This window comes from Grus americana, chromosome 20, assembly GCF_028858705.1.
Source record: "Grus americana isolate bGruAme1 chromosome 20, bGruAme1.mat, whole genome shotgun sequence".
In the NCBI taxonomy this organism is placed as follows: Eukaryota; Metazoa; Chordata; class Aves; order Gruiformes; family Gruidae; genus Grus; species Grus americana.
The window spans coordinates 500,280-511,293 of NC_072871.1; the positions used below are offsets into that span (position 1 = coordinate 500,280).

The 11,014-nt window shown below is 59.8% G+C and overlaps 1 protein-coding gene across 1 annotated transcript; it reads right to left on the minus strand.

Annotated features, from left to right (window-relative positions):
- Positions 1 to 96: 96 nt before the first annotated feature.
- AMBP (alpha-1-microglobulin/bikunin precursor) lies at positions 97 to 6,069 on the minus strand. The gene is made up of 10 exons (XM_054849209.1): positions 5,877 to 6,069; positions 5,068 to 5,210; positions 4,713 to 4,789; positions 4,109 to 4,222; positions 3,521 to 3,622; positions 2,911 to 2,948; positions 1,911 to 1,989; positions 1,654 to 1,821; positions 1,318 to 1,494; positions 97 to 239 (listed from the first exon to the last, which is right to left on the minus strand). The coding sequence occupies exons 1-10, from the start codon at positions 5,985 to 5,987 to the stop codon at positions 208 to 210; spliced, it is 1,041 nt and encodes a 346-aa protein (XP_054705184.1). The 5' UTR covers positions 5,988 to 6,069; the 3' UTR covers positions 97 to 207.
- Between the last annotated feature and the right edge of the window lie 4,945 nt (positions 6,070 to 11,014).

Sequence of the window (11,014 nt, forward strand, 5' to 3'; positions counted from 1 at the left end):
CGGGGAGGCCAGCAAGGACCCCATGGCATCCCCTGCCCCTCCTGGACCCCCCACCCTGCTCCCCACCAGCTTGAGGATGGACACTGGGCTCGTTGGTCACATTAGAGACATTTACTGCTGGAGGCATCTCCTGTGCTGCTGGCACCTGCTGGCACCCTCCTGCCCAGGCTCCGGTGCTGGGTGCCGGCAGCTCGTCCTCCGCCCGCGTCAGTTTGACAGATGCAGGAACTCCTCGTCCTCTGCAAGCAGAGAGACATGGGGTGATGGACAGACCCACGGACCCCCTCCTTGCCCTACGGACAGACAGTGATGGCTGACGCTCCCCACTTTGTCCGTGCTGTCAGCGATGGGGGGACCCTCTGCGCACACCCGTGCTGTCCTGGGATGTCACTTCGTGTCCCACCACCCGCTGCAGTGGCGTTAATGCACTTTATATTGGTGATGGGTTAATAAAAGACGGGTTCTGCCCTGAGATGCATTACTCTGGCCCCATCTCCCATCCATGGGGGCACGGCGAGCCCCTAGCTCCTAACCCCTGGGAGCAGGCTCGCCCAGGGCTGGTGGTGGTTGAAGACTCCCTGACCTCACCCCTCTGTACGGAGAGATTTCCGCTGCCAGGCTCCCGAAAACCTGCTTGTCCATCCATCCCGAGGGCCGAGCATGTCTCCCAAGGAGGATCGATATGGAAACTCCTGCACTGAGTAGAGCCGGAGCGTCTGGCAGGTGTACACAGAGGCTACGCCCCCGGTGGGGACTCAGGTTTGGTCCTCGTTTGGTGTCAGGGTCCCTAAACCCACCCAAATCTTTCAGCCACTCTTCCCTCACTGGCATGCCCTGCCCAGGGGTTGTCACCTGCACTGCTCCCCACCACACCCCAGCCTGCTCCTCACCGCACCCCAGCCTGCTTGGAGCCATTCCCCGTTTCATCAAGAGGGACCTTGAAGTTCAGTCCTGGCCTCAGCACGTCTGCAGCCTATAGAGCCTGTGCAATACTGTCTGTAGGGTAAGGACCATATTCCTCAGTCTGTCAGAGTCCCTGACCCAGGACAGACCCATCCCAGGCACAGCACAAACCCATCCCAGACCCACCCTGGACCCATGACAAGCCCATCCCAGGCTTCTCCCAGACCCAGGACAGACCCATCCTGAACCCATCCAGACCCAGGACAGCCCCTCCCAACCCCAGGCAGACCCTGCACACTCAGACCCAGCCCGGAGCAGGACAGTAGATGGTGCAGGCTGCTGCCCTGGCTCCCCCAGCACAGCACGGTGCAGTGCGGGCAGGGTGCAGGCAGGGTGCAGGCAGAGTGGAGGTACCTGCCAGCGGAGGAGCCCCGCAGTACTCCTTGCACTCCTTCTCCGAGTAGAACTGGTTCCCGTTGCCCTTGCAGCCTCCGTAGCTGAATGTGATGCACTTGCCCTGAGCGGCGTCGAAAGCCCAGCGCGTCACCGGCTTCTGGCAGGGACCCTGGACGACGGGCAGCCTGCAGGCAGCTGTGGGGACAGGGGCTGCTCTGAGGGCAGAGGGTTCAAGGCGTCCCCCATACCTCCCACGCGGGGCTCAAGGCCGCTCTCAGATCCCCTCTGACATCTCAGCAAAGGCACCTCCCATGCCCGTGCCCCACCGGGATGTCTCCTGGTCACGCTGCTCACCCTCCGTCCGGCACGCCTGCAGGCACTCCTTCTCCGAGTAGAAGTTGTTGCCGTTGCCCAGACAGCCGCCGTAGAGGAAGGTTTCGCAGGCCATGGAGGAGGAGTTGTAGAAGAAGCGGGAGAGCATCCCGCTGCAGGGCCCGGCGTCCTGGCCCAGCCGACACGAGTCTGGGGACGAGCACGGCAGGGGCTGTCACAGGCAGAGGGAGACGTAGGGCAGGGGGACGCCCGATGCAGCCCCCTTCCCTGGGACGTACCTTCCTTATTGCCGGTGTAAGGGGGCAGGGGTCCTGCGGCCGAGCCCTCCTCAGGGGGCAGGACTGCTCTCCGGGCCCTCTGTGCGGGGAAGGAAGCACAGAGCTGCCGTCAGGCCCTGTCCGTGGGACCTGCTGCCCGTCCCATCGCTCCCCGCCATGGTGCTGAGCTCCCTCCGGACCCCTGCTGTCCCCAGGACAGGCAATGTCAGGGGCAGCTCTGCTGGGTGCTGCAACCCATCCAGGCGACAACCCTCCTCGGTGCTCCCAGCACATCTTCAGTCATTGATCTTGGGTCAACAGGCTGTGATCCTTCCACACCTCACAGTCCTCCCACCCCTGTGCTCATCCCAAGTGGGCACCAGGATCGTGTATTTTGAATAAAGTCACCCAAAGTGCCCCAGTCATGCCCTGTGCTGGGCATATGTCTCTCCTCTCACTGATGCAGGGTGTCCTCCAGATGTGTTACCTGCCCTCAAGACATCTGGGCTGCTTCTCCTATGAAAGTCCGATTCCCTCTTGAAAATCCTTCTAAACTCAACCCTGCGAGATCGGGAGGTGCTGGGTGACTGTAGCCAAAGGTTCAGTGGGGTGCTGAGCTGCCTCCCCATCCCTGGAGGGGTATCCACAGCCTGGCTGGGGCACCCACTGCCAGGCAAGGAGGAAGGAGACACCAAACTCCACATGTGGCAACTTTCACCCCATGAAAAAATCAGAGTAGGAAAGGAGTGTTGCCTTCCACTTGGAAACGAGCCCTGGTGCCCACCAGCCCTGGGACCCTTACCCTGCAGCCTGCGCCTGCCTGTGCCCCCATCCTCACAGGCAAAGCCCGTCAGCAGAGATGAAAGAGCATCTCCCAGGGCTGTCAGTAGAGCAACTGCCCAAACAATGTGTCCTGCCCACAGAGCCTGGTCCCCAGACACCAGATCTCTAGTAGCTTTGGCTTGGAGAGGATGTCCCCAGCCTTGATCCATCTCAGGAGGTTCTGGGCTGGATCACTCACCTGGGAGGCAGTTGCAGTCTCCTGAGGAACACATTCACCTGGCCCAGATGACAGGAGAGAAGATCAGCAGCGTGAGAGGCGAGGCGTCCTGACACACTCATCTCAGTGTGGTCCTGCACCATGCACACACAGGACCCCGGAGAAGGGGACACCCTCCCACTTTCACCCCAATGTTCTTCCCCTCTTGCTGCTTTCCACCTTCCACTTGCAGGAACACCATCCTAGAATCCCCACATCCACCTGCATCATGCTATCACCTTCTGCACCCCAAGCTGAGCAAGGAGCTCCTCAGGTCCTGGGAGCACCCAATCATGGGGAGCAGTTATGAGTGTCCCTGGGTGTCCTGTGCCCTCGTCCCAGCACAGCGTTGTGGGGTGCATTGACCTGCCAGCCCAGCAAGGATCCCACCAACTGGAAGCTGGCAGAAGCCTGGCTGATACGTGACCTTGTCTCCTTCCCATCCCATCCTACCAAAGCCCTCGTCTCTCCTCTCTCCATCCTGACTGTACCCCCTTCTCCCCAGCCTCGTGCACCAAGAAGGAGCAGCCCCAGTGCACTGGCATGCCGGGGGACAGGCAGTGGGAAAGGCGTGTGCCTCATGGTGGGTTACCTCTGTTGGCCAAGATGAAGATGGAGTCTGCGGGGATGCCCATCTCTACAGCCAGCTGCTGGAAAGATTCGATGAGGTCTTCCCGCAGCTCCGGGCTCCTCCCTGGGCAAGGGAACAGGCTGTGAGCAGGGCTGGTGTGGGAGAGGGTCTGCATGCAGTGTCCCAACCGCCACTGACCCGCAGAGCTCAGGCAGCTGCAGGCAGGCTCAGTACCAGCCTCCTGGTCCTACCCAACCTCTCCTCCGTTATTCTTGACCAGCCTTGACCAAGGGCTTGGACAAAGTGGTTTTAACATCTCTCGATCATGAAAGACACTGCCTCCTGCCACTTCAGGGCCTGGGTTTCTTCCAAGCAGATATTGCTACCTTCATCCCAAACAACGGGCTGGTTTGGATGTTCATTGTGTGCTGTGGCTGTAAGCTGAGATATGGCTCAGTGCCGAGGATGAGCTGGTCCAAGGCACCACTTCCAAAGCCATGGTCAGGTCCCTCAAGGCCAAGGGACCTGAGGAACCCTTGGGTGGTGTTTCTGAGCTGCACTGGCCCACCCCAGAGCCTGCTCGCCCACAAGTGCCATAGCCAGACATACCATACAGCTTCAGGGTGGTGCTTGGGCCAAAACTACTTTTCTTCTTCATCAGAATGACAGCATATTCTTCGTAATTGGTGCGGAGCACATAGGACCGGATAGACACATCCCATTCTGGTGACACAGAGACACAGGGGACATCATTCCTGCCCCTCAGGGAGAAACAGGGCAGTGTAAGCCAGCCCCAGAGCTGGGGGCTGAAATCAGTCAGCTCATTGAAGAAAACAGCTGATTTTTGGGAAGCAGACTCTGATACAACCCTGAATCCCTTCAGGCTCACCAGCCTCTTCTTAGTTGAGGGGACTGGAAACCAAGGGTTGCGGACAACTGAGATCCCGCCAACACAGCCTGCCCCAGCTTGGGACCCCAGGGATGGGAGGGATCTGGTGGAACATCCATAGTCCCGTGCCTATGCAGGGACAGTATTGAGACAGCCTCTTTCCCCCAACTTCCCTCCATACCGGGTGGTAATGACCCAAACTGTGACGTGGCTTCTGAGCCCTGCTCTCCTGCGCCCCTTCCCCAGCCGCCCAGCGCTGATTCCCATCGCCCAGCCACGTCGTAGCTCTCAGGACCGAGCAGGTCGGCAGGGAGCCCAACTTACTGGGGTTATAGTAGGTGTATTTGCCGGGGGTGCTGGTTTTCTGGTACTCCCCTGAGACGTGCGTGCAGTCACCTTGCCTGGAGGGAGGAGGAAAACAATCAGTTGCTCAGAGTGATCGTTTTTCCTGGTTATTGCATGAACATCATGTCTGGGGCACTGAGGCCATGGCATGAGACCACCAAAATCCTCGCGCCCAAGGCATTGGGTATTTGACCCCAATCCAGCCCCTCCTCAGGGCTCTGATGCCAGCCAGAGCAAGCAACCCCTGTGTCTTGTCCCAGCCCCTGGGAGACAGAGCACCCCTGGATGGGGTGGCTTTGGAGGAGGCTCGAGCACCCACGGCAGTGCCATGTACCGCAGCCTGGTGCTGGCAGTGCTGATCTGGTTGGCGCTGGGGCCAGGGCCCAGCACCAGCGTGCCCATGCTGAACTTCTCCTTGTAGTTCTTCATCCATTTGCAGTTTGTGCCGATGGCGATGTCGTACCACTTCCCGTACATCTGTGGGGAGAAGAAAGGGACATCACCACCACAAACCGTTTCCACCGAGGTGGTACAGCTCCTGGTTTTCTGCAGAGCTGAAATATTCATGGCCCAGAGAGCAGCTGGGGGGTGATGGTGCAGGGTGCCAAGGTCAGAGCTGACGCAGGATTTGGGAAGCGGATGAGCACAGAGCAGGATTTTCCCTCCAGGCAGGGCTGGAGGCATCAGGCTGCCATCCCCCCCCCCCCCCCCCCCGCCGTGTCCCGGGGGAGCCAGACCCAGGCACATGTGGGCTGAGCATTGCCTAGCAGGGGACAGAGCTGCCTGCAGGAGATCTCCCAGGCAGCCTGCATCCCGCATGAATCCTGTGTGCTGGGGCTGCCTGCAGGCTCTGCCTGCACCTCTTAGTCTGGGCAGATCGACAGATATCTCACGGGATTCACCTGCCCCAGCTGCTCAGGCTCCAGCTGTCCTGCCAAGGCATTTGTGGGGTGAAGCCATCCTGAAGGCTGGTGCTGGTGGGGTGGCACCCCTCAACCGGCACCCAGGGAAGGCCACACAGCCAACGCCTGTCCCACACAGCCTGACGTGGGCTGGGGTAATATCTCCCTCCTTTCTGGAGAAAATGAAGCCTCCCCCCATCCCATCTTCCCCCAGAACGAAGGAACCACAAGCCACTGTTACCCGCTCAGCCTCGAAATTCTCCTGCACTTGGATATCCTCATCCTGGTCCCCAACAGGGGTCCCGCTGGCTGCAGCAAAGAGGAGGAGGGAAAGAAGACCCCAAAACATCATGGCTGGTGGTTTCCGAGTGCCGCTGAGCCCCAGCGCACCCGCAGGATCCCGGACTCTGTGCTGTCCCCACTGCGCAGCAGCATGACCTTCAGACCGCAGCCAGCGGGGCCGGCCAGCCTGACTGGGGGGGGCTGCCAGGGGGCGTGGGGCAGCTGGTGGTCCCGCATGGCCCCGGCCATGCAGCCCTGGGGTTCACTGCTGCCCTCGATGGTGGTGGGGATTTGCAGAGAGCTGGTGTGGATTGCAGGAGGGGAGACGAGCATCCTCGCACTGTGCCAGGCTGAGCTCCTCACCCTCACCTGTTCCTACACCAGCTCTTGGCCCAGACGTGGGGCCAGGACCTGCCCATCTCCTTTAGTCTACCTTGGGATTCATATTCCTGCCCTGGCATCCTGCAAAGAGTCCTGATGGTGCCCTGAGCCCAAGCAGACCAGCCCGACCCTGCAGGAAGGAGAGGAGAGGACCAAGGGGTCCCCAGCGCTCACCCCAGGCTGCCTAATCCTGACCAGTGTCCACAGAGAGCAGAGCCCATGCTGCCTGCTCCCCTTCTGGACCCCCTTTCTCAGGGGTCCCAAGCCAGTGGCCAACACCTGGGAGTGGGAGCCGGCTGGGTGCCATGCCCCCCCGTGGCCGAGGGTCCCCAGGCGTGGGAGGCATGGGAGGCGTGGGGCATGCTGTCCCTCCCCACCACTGTTTGCCTTTGCAGGATGATTAACTGAAACCAAACAGCCCGAGGGAAACGGCAAACAGAGCAAAGGGCAGGAACTCCTCTTCGGGTCGGCCCCTGGCCCAATATTTACAGGGAAGGGCCAGAGCCCGAGGCACGCTTGCAGGAGCCGGTCGGACTTTCACCCCTCGTCTCCACCACGGGCCACCGACGGGCCCTTTGGTGGGACCGATGGATGCGCTGCCCGGTTACTGCGGGCTGTGGGGGAGGCAGCGGTCCGGGCAGGGACAGCCCGAGCATCTCCTCACGGATGTCTCCGTGCCACATCTGGGGCGTCTTTGGGAGCAAGGGGGAAATCTGGGGCAGAGACTCCTTTAATGATCCCACCTCGTTAACCTGCCCTGTGCTTCTCCCTCTCCGGAGGAGCCCACCTCGGCCCAGAAACATCCCCGGGGTCCAGCCCCCCGGGCTGGGGCTGCGGGAAGCCGGGGCTGGCCCGGGGGACCCTCCCAGCGCAGGGGTCCCCGCTGCCCCCCCGCCCCTCCAGCGCTAGGTGGCAGCCGGCGGTAAGGAATGACAGCCCGGGCCTGCTCCCCGGCCCCGCTCCCCGCCGCGCTGCAGCCCCCGGCGGGAGGGGGGGTGGACCCCGCTGCGCCCCCCGGGACGGCCCTTCCTCCGGCGGCAGGGCCGGGGCAGGGCCCCGGGCAGCGACGGGCAGAGCGGGCTGGCAGCGACGGGCAGCGGGGGCTGACGGCAATGGGCAGCGGGAGCCGGCCCCGGGAGCTTTGCGAAGCAGGAATCGCTGTTGGCTGCTCGCAGCGGGCAGGAGCCCCGCGCTGTCCTGGCGGGCAACGGGCAACAGCCAGGGGGCCCGCGTGCTGCCGGTGCGGGGAATGGGCCTTCCCATGGCGCTCGTGCACAGAAATGCACCGTGGGGCAAATGCGTCCAAACGGCAACAGACCCAGGTGTGAACAACGCGGGACGATGGTCCTCAGTAGCCTCTTTGGGCACCAGTCTGCTTTACTGGGAGCACACGTCCCGTGCTGGGACCTGGCAGGGGCGGGAGGAGGACGTGCGTCTCTGGCATCTCCTGCGGCTGCTGCTCTGCCCCTTTCCTCCTGCTGCTGGCGGGGGGGGGGGGGGGAGCGGAGGGAGCTGTTCCCTTCCAGAGGACAACAGCTGGGGAAGCTGCAGGCCTGGAGCACATCCAGCCCGGTCCTTTCCTCTTCTGTACACATGAACGCAGTGTGTGGCTGTGACCATAGGCCTGTGGGCACCATCCTCACTGGGAAAGCTGGGGAGCAGCTGTGCTGACTGCAAAACTCAGCTCGTGCACGTTGCCTGTGCTGAGAAAGGCCAGGGAAGTGGTGCAACACCCCATCTCCTGTTCACCTCCGAAAACACTCACTGTCCCCATCCCTGAGGCTGCAGCTGCGTTCGTGCCGGGATCACTGAACGGCTGCTTTCACAAGAACGGGGATGGAGAAACCCCCCACGCTGCCAGGGCACAAGGCTGTGATGGAGCCTCTTCAGGGCACGGCTCTCCCAGGAGGGGGGCTGCTGGGACCCGGGGTCTGGAGCCCTGAGCTCTGGGGTCCCATGCATGGCAGCCCTGGGAGGTGGCTCTGGGTGCTCAGGGAGGGACATTCCTGTGGATTGCTCTGGCGGGGACATGGGCAGCAGCGGTCCTGTGGGAGCTGCGGGGCATGAGCAGCTGCCAATTTGCAGGAAGTTTAGAAAATGCTTTGCTTTCAGACCAGTTTGAACAGAAACCAAATGTAGGGAGAAACCACCAGAAAATTCCTGCAGACCAAATTTTCCCGGCCCCACCGGCGCTGAGAGATCCCAGCCCCAGCAGCCCCCACAGGGCCAGGCAGCACCACAGGGCACTGTGGGGCTGGCACGGGGGCAGGAAGCACGGCAGAACCTGGGGCACCACGAGCACCATGAGCAGCACCCTAAGGGCCCATGCCCTGACCTGGTGGCTGGTGGCACATCAGGCAGACCCCTGCAGAGGTGATGGCCACCAGGACTCAGCATCCAACAGTGGAAAAAGGAGATGCTGTTTACTTACACGGACCTGACTGCCCTCCTCTCCCACTCCCCACCAGCTGTATTATGGGTTAGAGGACACATTCCTACCTAGTCCTTTCAGTGTCCTTTTATGAACCTGTTGTCCATGAGCTTGTCCAGTCCCTTTCCGCCTTCTGAACCTGCCAGTGTCACCTGGCTCCTTTTCCCCCATGGCAGCAAGCTCTAGACATCCAAACCCTGCTAGGTAAAGAAGTTTCATATTTTCTGTGTTTTAAACCCATCACCAGTTAGCGCTCCTTACTCCAAGGATTGCTGGAGTACTACAGTTTCGTGCTCATCTTGTCCACCACCTTCATGATTTTGCAAGCCTCAGTCATATTCTCCCTTGATCCTCCCCTTTCCGAACAGAGGAGTCTCAGCCTTTCCAGTCCGCTCTCATATGACAGGTGCTTCATCTCCTCTGTTATTACAGAGCAGGTCCAGAGAAAGTCAACTGCTCTGTCTCCTTCTTGAGCTGTGAAAACCAGAGCTCAAGCACACAGCACCCAAGATGAGGGCTTACTAAGGTTTTCTAGTTTCTGCAGAACACTTTCCATCTTGTTCCAACACCCTTCTTGATCACACAACATTCTGATGACTTCTTTGGCTGCTGCTGTCCATTAACAGTTGTCTGAAATCACGAGGTCAGTGATGGCTCCCAGCTCTCCTCCTGAGTTTAACCACCTGTGCCGAGCTCCATGCTGCTGCCTGGCTCTGATAGCTTCTTCCTTGAAGCATCACCTTCATTTCTCTACACCAAAGCTCACCTGCTGCCTCTTTGCCCCTCAGTTTTGTGAGGTCCTTCTGAACTCCTTGCCATCAGCACAGCCTTTGGCCATCCAGAAGAACTCAGCGTCATTCCTGAACTTGAAGATTTCCTTGTTCATTCCGTTCCCCTGGGGATGGATGAAGATGTCAAATATAAAACCGGCCCTAGGGCTGGTCTGTGGGGGACCCCACTGCTGACCGTCCTCCACTCCGAAGAGCCCTACATGTTGCTTCTGATCCTTTAATCACCTTTCAGTTCATGGAAGAGCCTTTCTTCTGCTCGCAAAGCCAGTTTGTTTCTTTAATAACCTTTGGCGTGGTGCCTTGTCAAAAGCTTTCTGACAATCCAGATGAAACATCGGCGTTTTCCGTTGTACCTCCATTCAACTCTCCCATCAAGCCAGGAAGGGTTGTTGAACCACTTGATTTTATTTTTCAATGGTGGCACACATTTTACCCAAGCTTCTCACGCCCAATTTAACACCCTCCAGGCTATGTTTAGGATCTTGGGGTTTGGGGTGGTTTTCTGGGATAGTGTGCCCCATTTCTACATAGTTTCCTTTCCTGAACTTATTATGGGATATACCTGGCTCTGTCCCACTGCAGTGTTAAACCTAGCAGTGCTGTGAAGTTTAGTATGGAGCGGTTCCCCCAGTACCTCTTCAGCCCGGGAAGGTCTCTGTTTGCATTTGATCAGGGCTGGTCAAGTTATGGTTTTAAAATAGTGGCAGTTATAGCTCTAAAATAACATCTGCCAGGAAAGGAGCTTAGGCTGCAGGCACATGGGATGGGTTTTGGGGGTGGTGTGTCCCACAGTCCCTCTGCCTGGGAACAGCACGGGATGCTCGTGTGCTGCAGCCAGTTTCCTTTCTGTGCTTCACAAACCTGCCTTTCCTCTTCTTCTTCACCTCTTCCTCCTCCTCCTCCCTGCCCGCTGGGTGCTCCTTAGCTTGGGGACTAAGCAGACCTACCCTGAGGTTTTTGAGGTCCCTCATCCCAGTCATGGCAGAGGGGAGTCTCCGGGGCTCATATTGAGGGTGAACACCCCACAGCACTTGTGGGGCTGGTCAGAAGACCTGCTAGAGACCTGGGCCATACTCAGCAGGCATCTCCACTGTTTCAGAGGCTGGCTGGTATGCCAGGTGCTGCCTGCACCTCCTCGCACTGGGCCTGCCAGCCCCATGCCAGCCAAGAGGGTAGGCAGGGATGACGGTACAGGGTGGGCGAGGTGAGGACTTGCAAGGGGGCACAGGCCATGGTGTCACAGCAACCTCAGAGGCTGCTGCCTTGTGTCCCATGAGTCACAGAGCGCTTGGGAGCACTTGTGGGCTGAGGACGAGCTGCAGGACGAGAGCAGGCAGGACTACCAGCATGGCCAGCACATCTCTGACACTTCAGGAGGAAAAGTCGAGCATTCAGCAAAGGGCAAAGCAAAGGGAGCCAAAGGCTGGGCCAGGGAGGGAAGTGCAGCCCAAGTCTGGGGGCTGTGACAGTCATCAATCACCCCAGGCTCACAGA